The sequence below is a fragment of the Anoplophora glabripennis genome, unplaced genomic scaffold, assembly GCF_000390285.2.
Source record: "Anoplophora glabripennis isolate ALB-LARVAE unplaced genomic scaffold, Agla_2.0 scaffold777, whole genome shotgun sequence".
Taxonomy (NCBI): Eukaryota; Metazoa; Arthropoda; class Insecta; order Coleoptera; family Cerambycidae; genus Anoplophora; species Anoplophora glabripennis.
In genome coordinates, this window is record NW_019417103.1 from 128,461 (window position 1) to 142,928 (window position 14,468).

The following is a 14,468-nucleotide window of genomic DNA, read 5'->3' on the forward strand; positions in this document are numbered from 1 at the left end:
CAATTAAAATGACCGCTGTACCTAGCTATAAAGATAAAAGTGTAACATTGGCATCAATGTCAAGGACATCGCAAAGTACCAATGTTTGTAAATACACATATGTCAACACTTCACTATCGAATGTAAATAAAGGTGTCCCCTTTATTTATTAGTCTGAGGGCTACAGCCCCCGTGCCCCCCACCCCCTTAAGCCGGCCCTTAGTACAGGCTACAGGGATATCCATAGAATATCGTAATAGAAGGATAATTGAAAAGTAGAGATTTTTTCCTCTACAGATTGACAGTACCGACAATTTTTGTGAAAAATATTTTTTAGGTTATGTTTTTATAGGAATTTAAAAATGGAAAGTAATTGTAATATAAATGCTCATAATATTTGTAGAATTTGTTTAAATAAAGATTTGGCAATGAAGTCTCTACTTGAGGAGAATTTTATAACCATTTTTCAAGAAGTTACTACTTTGGAGGTAATATCTGTGCTAAAGCTTCAAAAATTTCTATACAGACATATAATTTTTTAGTATATCGAAAATGATCGTATGCCTAAATCAATATGTTGTTACTGTGTGGATAGTTTAAAACATTTTATTTCATTCAGATTACAAGCTATAGAGAACGATAATTTGTTACGCAGAGTTATATCGGCACAAAACCCTAGTTATTACAAAGATGAAAGTAACGTTTATTTGGATGATATTTGTATCAGTAATGAAACTGATGAATACAAAAATAAGTGTCAAGTTATAGAGAAAAGTGCAACCATAGTTCAAAATGAAAGCCATGCCAGAAACAAATTTGAATGTACTGTATGTAACAAACAAGTTAAAACGATCCATTCTTTGCGAAGGCATATGAAAATTCACTCTGGTATTAAACCTTACAGTTGTACCTTATGTGGAAAGAAGTTTTTAGAACAAGGCAATCTAACAAAACACCTAAGAAATCACAGCAAAGACAAGAAACATCAGTGTAACGAATGTGGTCTGCGATTCTATGAAAGAAATAAATTAATGATACACCTTAGGACTCATACAGGGGAAAAACCATTTACTTGCAAAATATGCAATAGGGCGTTTGCTACACATGCTCAGGTTCAAATACACATGAAGGTAAGATAATATTTTATTTGATCATTTTTTAAGTTTCATCCTAAAAAGTTGTCGAAAGAGATAGATTTAACAAAGATTACAGTTTATCTATGCAAAGACTACCATTTTCTACGACTGGTAGTATATGATTACTTTTATCTTCTTATTATCTGAAATCTATTGTCTTATCTAGTGATGTGAGCCCAAGAAGATTTTCATTCGTTCTTTGAGAACATCCACAAATTTTAGACAATATGCCGCATAATCCCTTACGGTAGTTTCTTAAATTCATGTTTGTTCTCGTTTCATTCTCGTTTGTGCTTAGAAATATTCTCTAAAAATAAATTCTCAAGGATTTTGTGTAATCTTCTCCTACAATATTGTTTGTTATAGCTTGTAAAATCTTTAGTATGTTTTTATACAATAAAGTACTGCAAAATTTAAAAATTTATACTTACATTTATGCACTTAAAAAATCGAACTATTTGTATAAATCCGAAAGTTATCTTAATCTCAAAATATTTGACAAGTACATTAATATACAGGGTGTCCCAGTGTCAGCGTACAAAAATTTACCAGGGGGTAGACCAGGCCAAAATAAGATTAAAATTCTTATAAAATATTTTTCTGCCATGCACTCTCACGGAGTTACAAGGTGTTTAGAAAAAAATAATAACAACTTTCCGCAATAACTCAAAAACCCTTTCAGGGATTTAAGTAATTTTTGGGTAAAGTGTATATCTATTAAAGGTCATTAAAACTACATGGTGCTGATTTCGATCTGACGCCAGGGGCAGCCTAGGCTAACTTGTCCTCAAGGTTATGACTTCATAACTTTTGCATATCCTAGTTTTATATGATTGGATTACGTTTTCCTAAATCTGCAATTGATTCTGAACAAAAAATGTGCTCTTGTTTCATAGCTCAAAAATGAACCGTCTTCGAGTAAATTGGGTCTAAAGTATTGACTGCATTAGTTCGTAAAAAAATGCATGTAAAGATTTAATTTCTTGTTATCTAGTAAGTACCCGTCATTATAAAAAACAAACTTGTTTACCGTTGAGGTACAGTTTCCCGTGAATATGAAGAAACTAAACAAGTTTTCTATGAATTATTTAATATTTGGTTACATATAGGGGAACTGAAAATAAAATTGAAAATTATGTAACAGAAACGAAATTATGTTAGCAAAATGACAATATTAATAATAAAAATAGAAAATAATTATTTCAATAAATGCTCGAAATGCTGCCCATTTACTTCAATGAATGCCCAACATCGTTTGACCAAGGAATTGTAAACCCTTCGCAAATCAACGGTTGCTTGAATTTGCTTGGTGGCTGCATTAATTTTTTGAATTGTCTCTCGTGTTACTGGGTTTGGCATACACCAGTTGTTTCATATGACCACAGTAATAAAAATCAAACGGGTTGAGGTCAGGGAACCGGGAGGCCACATAATAGGTCCATTTTTCCGAATTCAGCGTTCTGGAAAATGTAAATCAAACCACTCCGATACCTGTCTTCTGTTACGAGTAGATGCTCCATGTTGTTGGTAGTACATTTGATTTCTCAAAGATAATTGAACGTCATCTAGTACACCATCAACAATATTTTCTAAAAAATTCGTGTATCTCTGAATTCAAACGGTCTACAATGATTTGAGGAGGCAGAATGACTCCGTTGAAGATTCCTCCCCAGACATTTATGGAGAATCTTCTTTGAAATGCAGAGGGTCGTATCACATGCGGATTTTCAATGGATCAGGTGTGAACATTTTTTAAACTATTTATAACATTTCTCGTAAAGATAGTTTCATCACCCCACTATATCTTTTGATGGAAATTTTCGCCATTATCGATATTTTCTAACAACCACCTGCAAAATTTTTTTCGGAATCACCAGGACGCAAAATTTGTACTTTATGTAGGTGGTATGGGTGCAGTTCTTCTCGGTTTAAAATTCTCCAGACGCTGCTTCGTGAAATACCTACTTGCGTTGATATTCTTCGGGCACTGGTGGAACAATCATCAATAACAGCAGCATTCTGTATTTCCAATTTTAACATTCCCAGTTTCACGGACTCTTTGGAAAACTCATTGGAATACGTGCTGTGAAGGTTGCCTTCTATTTGGAAATCTGTGTAGATATTCTCGTGAGGCCACTAATGAATTTCCATCACAGAAACCGTAGACAAATATCATATCAGCATATTCGTTGTTGGAAAATTTCATAATATTGTTGTTTTGTAAACTTAATTTCTAGTAACTTCGAGTACTGTAATTAATTTTGACATGTACACTTGTAAACAACTTTGTTTTTTATAATGACAGGTACCTACTAGATAACAAGAAATAAAATCTTCACATGCATTTTTCTACGAACTAATGCAGTCGATAACTTAGACCCAATTTACTCGAAAACGGTTCATTTTTGAGCTATGAAACAAGAGCACATTTTTTGTTCAGAATCGATTGCAGATTCAGGAAAACGTAATCAAATTACATAAAACTAGGATATGAAAAAGTTATAAAGACATAACCTTGAGGACAAGTTGGCCTAGGCCGCCCCTGGCATCAGATCAAAATAATCACCATGTAGTTTTAATGACCTTTAATAGATGTACACTCCACCCAAAAATTACTTAATTCCCTGAAAGGGTTTTTGAGTTACTGCGGAAAGTTATTATTATTTTCTAAAAAACAACACCCAACAACGCCAGAAGACAGCACAGAAAAAAAATTTATAAGAATTTTAATCTTATTTTGCTCCGGTCTACCCCCTGGTAAATTTTTGTATGCTGACACTAGGACACCCTGTATATATCCAATGTTTTTATTTTAGACACACACTGGAGAAAGACCGTACACTTGTGATATTTGCCAAAAAACATTCCCATACAGTGGCTCTTTAGACACTCATAAAAAAATCCACACCAACGAGCGTGCTTACATTTGCAACGATTGTGGAAGGTCATTTACTCAGAAAGTCAATTTAATAGGACATATTAGAAGTAAACACACAAATGAGTGTCCTTTCATGTGCAGTGAGTGTGGACAGTCTTACCCAACTCGAGAACAATTAAAAAATCACTCTAGGCATCACACCGGTCAAAAGAAACCACTTATCCATACTTGCAAAATATGCGGAAAAGCATTTGCCTCGACGGGAGAAGTGAAAATTCATACTCGAATTCATACTGATGAGAGACCTTATCAGTGTGATTTCTGTGGAAAAAAATTTAGAGCATCGTCACATATGACATCACACAGGAGAATACATACTGGAGAGAAAAATCACAATTGTAGTTTTTGTGGCAAAGCATTTAGGGAATCTTCGACATTGAAAATTCACGTTAGGATACATACCGGGGAACGCCCCTACAATTGTACAGTATGTGGAATGAAATTTACTCAAAGCAATACTCTCAGCGCGCATATGAAGACGCACGGACATATTCAAGAAATTAAGTAGTAATACTTATCATAAGAAATAAGGAAATAGATAATTTCTAAAAGCATTATAGATTTTTATTAAATGAATTCAAAGTATTTGTGAATCATATTTTGTTCTTGTTTCAATCAAAGACCTATAATTAGCTGGGTGGAATTTAGAAACAGAAAATGGCTTGAATATGAAAATTAATTTTTTATTCCATAAATCTTGTAAAAAAAGGTTTTAAGTAATATACAGAGTGATTCAGTAATAATGTCATTAATTTTAAGAGAAGATAGGGAAAAATGAGTAGAATACGAATACGCGATTAAACAAATTTTAAAATGCATATGCTGAAAAAAAAATTGATATAATTATTTATTATTTAAATCCTTTTTCGGACCGTTCCTGACTGCCAACTCCCACAGACTTCTAATATAAAACAGACTATGCTAGTCATTCATAAATAGCTCTTTGTTTACTTGACATTACTTTATAGTCCATGAAAAGGGGATTAAAGGAGGGGATAATAATGTAGAAAAATGCTTCACATATTTTAAATTAACCGTAGGCGCATCATATAATTTATGTAGCAACTAGCAATAAAAAATTCTTAGTTTATACTTACTTTAGTCCGTAATTTTCATCATTTATTTTTTTCAGTTAATACTTGTTCAGATCTTAACACAATTATTGCAATTAATTTCAGAAGAAAAAATAAAATGGTAATAACTCAGCTTTTAATGCCTTTTTAATCTATATGGAGCTACATCGAATAAAGACAGCTTTTTAGCTAGATACATGAATGTGTAAGATATTTTTTATATTTAAATATTGGCAAGTATTATTCATTTGTTAATAAAAACAAATGTATAAGGATAATGGGCAATTTTTTTCGAACGTTATGTTATACAGTTTAGTATTATTAACGTATTCACTACATTTTGTAATTGAATATGAGTTTTTAGTATTACATATGTTCAACTAATTATTCAGTTTGTAGTATGTATACCTTATTATGTGACTTATTGCTTTTCAATGAGTATGGTACATATCTACCTAATTTAAGACGAGTTCTGAATTAAAGGGAGTTAAGGGGCAACTTGCTTATTTTTTAAAAAATCGAGTAACATTTTTTCTTTCGATTTTCTGTCTTTATTAGGCCTTCCAAACACATGTTTAAAATTAATGACATTATGACTGAATTTCCCCGTATATAAAAAATAGGAATTAGAAAATTTAATAAAAGTAGTGATGATTTGGGTACACTATATAAGAGAGTAATGAATTCATTGACATTAGTGTACAGAGAATATTATAAAAATACTGCCATAGCATCGCGGTTTTCCTTTGCGGTTTCATCCTGAAATTCGTGAGTTTGTTTATGTTATTCAGGGGGCTTGAGAACCAGGAACTTTCACCAAATTTAATTTAATAAGGAATGGGGAAATTTTTACCCAATATACCACAAAAGAATTTTTTTTGGACCAGTATTAGTGATGTGCTTATTAGCCCTTTTATACTGAACTACTTGAGGGTGTGCCCTTAAATGTAATCCATATATGTTTTTTTCCGATAATGCTCCACCTCATTTTAGATGTAAAGTGCAGGATTATCTAAATAATTGATATATCATATTGAACCAATACTATAGCATTCATGGTTTCCAGATTGGAATCCATGTGAGCATTACCTGTGGATTTATAAGAAAAGTTTGGTATGTGAGTGAATACAATAGCAAAAAACTCAGTCATCTTAAAAATGCATGTTATTGGCCTGAAATTACTCCCAAATATGAAAAAAATGTGGATCCACAGACAAGATGTTTGCTGGAGCACTGTCAAAGAGCAAAACTATTTCTGGAAAAAAAAAGAATTGAAAAAGTGGAAAATTGAACAAAGAAAAAAATAATTATTACCAAAGAAACCAAAATTCCTTCATGTGGATATGCGAAAGATGTGTATAGGTTTCGAAAAGGATGAATATATTTTATTTTAAATTATTATTTTAATAAATTGTTCCAATTTCATTCAATGTGGTGGTTGTTCTTACTATAATGATGATCTTTCCTAAAAATCAATATTTTTTATGAGTCATTGTTACAAAAAGCAAAATTTTACCAACATACTTTAACATTAAATTATTTAATTTGAAACTTTTTTGCAAAATATATGGAGTAATTTTTTTTTAAAATTAGGGTTAACGAGCTAACGACTAAAAATTTGTATCTTGCAAAATCAATAAAATGAAAAGAAGAAGAATATGAAAACATGTAATTTAAATAAAAGATATATTTTACTTGTACAATTTTGTTTACGCTCCCATTAATAAATAGGTAAATGTAATATTTGATTAATCTACTAATTGGAGATTATCAAACTTCTCGGTATCATAAAATGAAGCTTTCACTTGTCTGCCCCCAAAGAACCGACCGTTTAAGTCGACTACTGCTTTAATAGCGCTTTCTATTCTTAGAAATTCCACAAATATTCTAACAGCTTCTTCGTGGTCGTCATGAGGTATTTCGTGTATTATTACACTACCCACCGGACCATATTTAGTATTGCATTCATCCTTAACCTCTGGTTCCAGATCATCATCTACTTCTCCAGGACCCACCATATTTTTCAGCAGTACCACCTAGAAGATAACGATCTTTAATAATTTATGTTTGCGTTAAGACAAATTTTTAAGAAGTGTACAATATAAATATCTACATTCATGGGACAGACACGTCTACATTGAAAATAATATAAAGGGGGAATGTACCATACAATTTTATCATGTGGAGTATGGCTGCACCCAATATATTTTCATTTAAATGTCTAGCTAAGTTAAATTTTAAAATAGTTTTAAATTTTTTTGAAGGCAAATACAGTGAAAATCGGTTATAACGACCTTCAAAGGACCATTTGTTTCCGGTTGTTATAACCGATAAATGTAATAAGCAATTACATATATTTTATTTAAAATTTTTATAGAAAAAATGAGAAATTTTTAGTATTTAAGTATGTACATGTATTGCTTTGTGTTCAAAAGATCTCGTACGCTTCATTTTCAATTAATTGTTTTCGAATAGAGGCTTTATTTTATTTCTATCCTTCCAAATTGTTGAAATCATCGTAGTATGACACGCCACATTCTTTTGCTTGCTTACATTAGTTTCTCCAATTTTTAGTCTCTATATTATATGTGATTTTTCTTCTTTATTATAAACATTTTTCTTTTCGACATGGATGTAGAAAGTGGTAATAGATAAATATATATAACTGTATAGATAAGTCGTAATTTGTCCCAAACGAACTAACAGGTATCAAAAGACGGGAGACGGGCGGAAGAGCGGTGCATTGGTTTTAAGGCCGTATATCACTATTGGTCGTTATAACCGATAGATTCTATGGTAAATGTTTATAAAAACGCATCGCTAAATCGAAATGTTGTAAATGGTATCATAGTAAACAATATTTTTAATATGGTATTTCTATAGGATTTAATTGGGACTTCCAAATTCCGTTGTTAAATCCAATATGTCGTATAAAGCAATGTAGTTATAACCAATTTTCACTGTATATTCAATTATCTTGTATTTAATAAACAGAATATCTCAAGCCAGCAAGGGTGGGCCATGACTAGCTCATTGTTTTATAATATTAGTGTGCCAAATCAGCCGAATTTCCATAAGGACCTAATTGTTAACTTCATTACCAATCATATGTTGCATGACAAACCTGTAGTGTGGCAACTTCAATGTTACTTTCTTGAAATATATATATTTCTAATCTAATCTAAATCTAATTCTTTTATAAATAATGTCTGCATTTTTTATCTATTTTAAACTTGAAAAGATACATTTAGATTATTCCCAGCCCATATACATTAAAACATTATTAGTTTTAAATATTTTAATTTATTATACTTGTAACCGTAACTGTGAAAGAGCATGTCAGATGTATTTGTATGAATAATTAGATCGAAATTTGTTTGAATTTTGAGCACTCGAGAAACTTAGAAATAACTATGAGCACGAGATTAAAACTCTAATAAATGTTTTATTGTAACTTGTGATGGTAATAGTTTAAATAACTAAGTGGATTTCACAAGGCCTAACGACACTAGAGTGTATGATAATTCAAGAAACATAGAAATCTTAAAAAAATATAGATAAAATTTGGAACAAATACATTGAAGATTAATAATAGAGACAAAACGTCTGAATCTGGTTCGAGCTGAGGCAGTACAATATTGGGGGACATGAAGGCTTGCAAAAAATGTAATAAAATTTCCAGGGTCGTATTTAAAAATATGAAGTTGATGATGGTCCTGGAGAGACAAAACATTACATATAAAAATTGATTATGCCATTTGATAGAGGGCAAAAAATTGCCATGAGAAAGTGTTCTTCTTTTTTCAATATCACCTCAAACGAGGCTGAAATTAAACAAAAAAAGATTTCCAAAATTCGTTTTTTTTTTCAAATATTTCGAAAACTAATCATGATTTTTTAGAAGCATAATGTTGGTCCCCTGATTATGCAACTTTGTCCCCATTTAAGCTATTTCGTATATCTTACCGTTTCCGAGATTCACTATTTTGGAACAGTAATTTGATTTCCTTCAACTTGTCAATTAAATTTCGGAAAAATTAAAAATTATTAAAACAATAAGATCAATATTACATTAAAACAACATTGTTTCATGGGCTGTGATTGGTGTAATTTTTCATGAGATTCTATTCAACCAGTCAGCGATCGCATTATCTCGAGCGTAGGCGTAATGATTTGTTCACGGTTTGTTACTGTTCATTGTACATGAATCATTATTGGTGATGTCAAGATTTAGGGATTTTTCGGTTACCGATCAGTTACCAGTCGTGCAATGTTGGGTTGCCTAAGCTCGGGGGTCACATGGCTTCTAAACATTTATGAAGGCTCTTTAGATAGAAAAAATATATATAAACACAAACATAAACCTCAACAAATATGTAACATTTATCAAAATTTCTGAGACATGTCAATATAATGATCTAAATAATCAAGGCAGCCTGAAAAAAAAATCCTGAAGTGTCCTGCCATGCATGGAGACTCGCTGCAACAGGGCAATGGAAAATACTAGAAATAGCACGTATGCTGTGATTCAGCGAACGATAGAGATATCTTGCTATCAAATGTAAAAAAAGAGTATTTCCATTGCTGTTACAATTTTCTCACAATTTTTTTCATTTAAAATCTTTTAAATACTGGCTTTTTATCTTTTAAAACTGCACATTTTAAGCTTTTGCATTGCTCTCATATTAACAGTTTTTCTATTTGCTTTGCTTAGCATTTTGAACATGTACGACATAAACAGCCTAGTAGAATACCAAGTCATAGTATAAAAGCAATGCAAAAGTTCAGTGTGAATATGAATTAAACAAATAGCAAAAATTTTTAGTCTGTGCTAACTGTGGCCAAATTATTATAGTAATTTTTTTCTAATTATCCATCAAAATTGAGAGAAAAATGTAGCAGTAATAAACATTGAATTTAGTAGCAAGATTCCTCTCAAATATTTAGCAAAACTCAGAATCACACAATACGTAATTTTATATCTGTGGCATCCAAAAATATTCACATATTAGGGTAGTGATTTTCACAAATTTCAAAAAGATACCTATATCTTGAAAATTGAAAAGATATTTTAATAAAGGTCGAATTTAGTTATCACCTCTTGCCGGTTTGATGATGACTCTTGGGACACTCGTTTACTAAATTCCACATACCTTACTAGGATTCTTCATTATTTCTGTAATCGTGGGTTGTCCTGGAACTTGATTTTGTACCCCTAGTGAATCTTCGGATTGCAAAGGGGGTGAAAGGATTTCTTTTTCATGAATAATCCTCCCACCTCTCTTTGAAGTCTTTTCTACTTGTAGAGCACTTGACATTCCTTGCTCCATACGACCCAAACCTTGTCCCTCTTTAAACCCATATCTAGCCATAATTTTGGCTGCCACTGATCCACCATAACTACTTGTAGATGGCTGAGGTTTGTTAGGGAATATAGGAACTGGTTCGGCTGGTTCCTGAAGACTGGGAGGTGGGGCTATCGCTACACCTCCACTCGGCCTAGGCTGTTTTGCTACTGGTTCTTCATCCTCTTCTTCATTCCACCTTCCTGCAACCCAATTGCATAATCAATTACAAATAAAAATAGTCTTAATGAGTATTTACCAGCAAACCCGCTACCAATGGGTGGTTGTGTCATTTGTGGTGCAGGTGGTATTGAAGGTGGTGGTGGACTTTCTTCAGGATCATTAAATCTACTTTTCCGTTTTTTCTCTTTTCGTTTTTCCTCTTTCTCACTTCCTCTGTCTCGATGGTCTCTCATTTCTTTTACCACTTTTTCATATTCGTTTGGCCATAAAGGATCATATTCATCGACAACATTCCAATCGTATTCACTGCTGTAAGTGGATGAACTTATTACAGGTAATCTAGATTCAACCTTTCCTTTAATGTTTATTTTTGGAAAAGTAGGATATACATCATCATCGTCTCGTTTAGATTTTAGATCAATTACAGGGGCCAGACTAGCTTTACGTTGTTGTTCACGTTTAGGTTGTGTCACTGTAGCTTTTTTCAGTTGTAATTGCGATTGCAATAGTTTAATACTTGATGACCATCCTTGCACTTTTTCTGTAGCTGTGGTTTTAACATCATAATCATCATATAACGACATTTTTATTTAAAATTATATTATTGATGCTACAGCAATATTTAATTCTCAAATAGTCTCAAACCGCCAAACAAAAATATTACAGTCACAAACACAAATAAAATGATACAAATTACTTCAAAGTCAAATAAAAACAAAAATATTTGTCTATATTTAGTGTCCACACTTTTTTTAGGTTAATTGCCTTGTGTCCTCTTCTGTTTACTGTTTACCTTCTTCCTTCTTCCCAAGGATATTTAACAAATATCCTTGCCTTCTTTCTTCTTTCACTAGCTGCTTTCCAATTGACAAAAGTTGTACTTCGGAACGGATCAGAAGCACTTCAGGAACATTAGAGTAACAGCACAGCAAAATAAATTAGTGATGGGACTACTCGAATGAAAATTATCGATTATATCGATTATGAAAATCTCTCGAGATATCNATTATTTCAATATATTTTTAGATAAAAAGGAATACATCTGCTTTTAAAAGATTACAAAATATGATTAATAAGTTCAGCACTATTCATGGAAAAAATGAAGATTGAAAATCACCTCATATTTTTCAATGTAGCATATAAATAACAGTTTGTAGTACTACTGTATTCTATTTGTATTTATTGCATTCACCCTTCAGCATAATATTTTCAGAGAAAACACAAAGATACAAGTATGACTTTTAATATACTTTATATATATACTTTAATATACTATGACTATTAATTATATAGTGGCTGCACAAATCTGTCTAAAACTGACTTAAGATACAGTACTAATAGTGCAAATATATTATTTAAATATGAGACTATGAATTTTTTCTTTGTAAATATGAAGCTATAAATAATTTTCTGTGTATATGCCAGAATTGTTATTTCTTACTTGTTTGAAATGCTAAGCGTTAAATAATGAAAATTTAACTTTAAATCTTGGTAATTAATTTACATACTTTATTTCTTGAACCCAATACTAATTCGGTCGAAAAAAAATAGTAATAAATATCATTCGTCGTTGTTTAAAACTATATGGAACCGGTAAACGGTTTATTCCAAATCAAGGCCGTTCCTGAAAAGAATATTGGATAGAAGGGACACAATTTTGAAGGTGAACCCTATACATCGATATCAGTATGCCTACCACAGACCAGCTAGACTGGCTTATAGAGCGACTTTTGTGAAAACACTTTGGAGCCTGATTTGGAGCCCAGCGCTCAGTCGTGTCCTAGCATTTGACGTGTACGCATCGCTGTGATTTCGATAATTAGACGTTTTATCATGGGCAAATATATTGTAAAATAGAATATAATAAAATAGAAGGAACATATAAAAGGTAAATATGTACGCCATTTTTTCGGTTGACGTCACAAGTTTCCAGGGTTAGCTTTATAATTTTGTTCACCCACATAGTGTAGTGATTAACGTGATATTGTAATCATAAAATAATGAATGAATTACTGTAAAATATTTTTAGTAATTATTTATTTTATGTGTGTCTCAAATTTTTATGAAATTTTACCAATTCCTGTCATTTCGAGATAGCTGAAAATTAATTAACTATTTTTTTCAATTGAAAAAATCGCAAATAAAACTAATTTCAGATTCATGTTCAGCACCCTGGAAAAGGAGAGTTGGCAAAATGCGATTAGAAAAATTAGAGAGTTTTGTCACAAAAAAAATAATTAAGTACGCTTCGATTTTTCAAACCTAATATTTAAATTTTTACAGATTTCCAACGAATGTTGACATAAAACGAAGATGGGTGAAGGCTATTAAAAACAGGACTGGACACTAGTAAGTACATTATAGTATATATTGGCGGTTTCGTAATAACAAGTTCTTATTATAATAAGGATAAATGCATAATAAAGCCAATAAAATGTGAAGACTGTGTAAATAGTTTAATGTCAAATATATAGTATTCGTACAGTCAATTAATTTTTATTAAAGATCTTGGTTGTTTGACGTTCCATCTCGAGATGTCGTAGTAATATGCCAAGAAACAGAAAATTTAATAAAATTTTTTAATAATGATGAAAGCAGAACACCTAGGCTACAGAAAAATAAAATCGTTTATCATGTATTAAAAAACTTTCTAAATGTGAACATATATGAAAATTTGCATGAACATCAATTTGATAATTTGCCTAACAATTGTAATAATTTAATAGAACTTGTAAGGGCTGAATGTGAAAAGTATATCGATGTACGAATAAATCATCAAGTCAAATTATTTAATTCGGTAAAATCTACGAAAAGACAAATATTAAATAAATTAATATTATTTAGAGGACAATAAATATATTTAAATTATTTTGTAGTTTTATTTAATATGACACTAAAATTTTCTGAATGACAAACTTAAAATTGAATATTTGTCATAAGATGCAATATAATGTTTAATATGTAATAAAAATATTACTTAATCCGGATCTGCTTAAAGATGCGCGCGATCAGATTGCCTTCCACACTCCACTTCCCCGGATTTTGCATTCACTGGTACCCGTGCATTGGAATTAGATACGGCCAGTCTAGGTGGTCTGTGATGCCTACAAACCTGGCGAATTAGTCATTACAATGGCTTTATAACCTACTTTCTAGAGTAGAATATGTGCTGGACGAGAAAAAGATAGTTATTTTTGGACACAGTAAGGGCTTTTGACAATAGGTACCTCTTGTAAAGCCTTAAATGCTACCAGACCGTGGTAGGGGCTAACATACCACTCTATAGGTAGCTTTGTTTTGGTTCTGAAATCAAGAACTGCATGCTATTAGTACTTAATTGACGGAGAACTGTATTAAACTGTATCCTGAACTGCTTGAAAACTCCTAAAAAACGAAAATGGCAGTCGGTCGTCCCACAATGTTTTCTGCATATACAGGGTATACAGGGGAGCTCAAAATAGTTATAGTACTTCATAAAAAAAAATCCTATCGGGCCTCGTTGTGGAATTATTCGTCATCAAAGAAAGAAGTTTGAAAAACAAATTCCAATTATAACTTCTAAATCGTTACCATGACAACATTGAAATTTGGTCAATTAAGGTAAGTCATGATAATGTTCATTTCCAAGTTTAAACTGATATTTAATATGATTTGATATGGATTATACAGGAGTAGACGAAATTATCCATTTAAATTTAAAAATCATAAAGTTAATTTTTAATTTGCATTTTTCGCTCTGACTAGACTTACATCAAAAACCTGTACCTAAATGATATTTTTATAGGAAATTAAATTTGCTATAAAAGGTCCTTAG

General features: G+C 31.5%; 2 protein-coding genes across 2 annotated transcripts; one reads left to right on the plus strand and one right to left on the minus strand.

Annotated features, from left to right (window-relative positions):
- Positions 1-133: 133 nt before the first annotated feature.
- Positions 134-4,699, plus strand: LOC108913517 (zinc finger protein OZF-like). The gene is made up of 3 exons (XM_018719075.2): positions 134-467; positions 522-1,109; positions 3,932-4,699. The coding sequence occupies exons 1-3, from the start codon at positions 342-344 to the stop codon at positions 4,559-4,561; spliced, it is 1,344 nt and encodes a 447-aa protein (XP_018574591.1). The 5' UTR covers positions 134-341; the 3' UTR covers positions 4,562-4,699.
- Positions 4,700-6,781: 2,082 nt separating this feature from the next.
- On the minus strand, positions 6,782-11,551 carry LOC108913510 (splicing factor 45). The gene is made up of 3 exons (XM_018719065.2): positions 10,731-11,551; positions 10,280-10,674; positions 6,782-7,162 (listed from the first exon to the last, which is right to left on the minus strand). The coding sequence occupies exons 1-3, from the start codon at positions 11,236-11,238 to the stop codon at positions 6,875-6,877; spliced, it is 1,191 nt and encodes a 396-aa protein (XP_018574581.1). The 5' UTR covers positions 11,239-11,551; the 3' UTR covers positions 6,782-6,874.
- Positions 11,552-14,468: the final 2,917 nt, after the last annotated feature.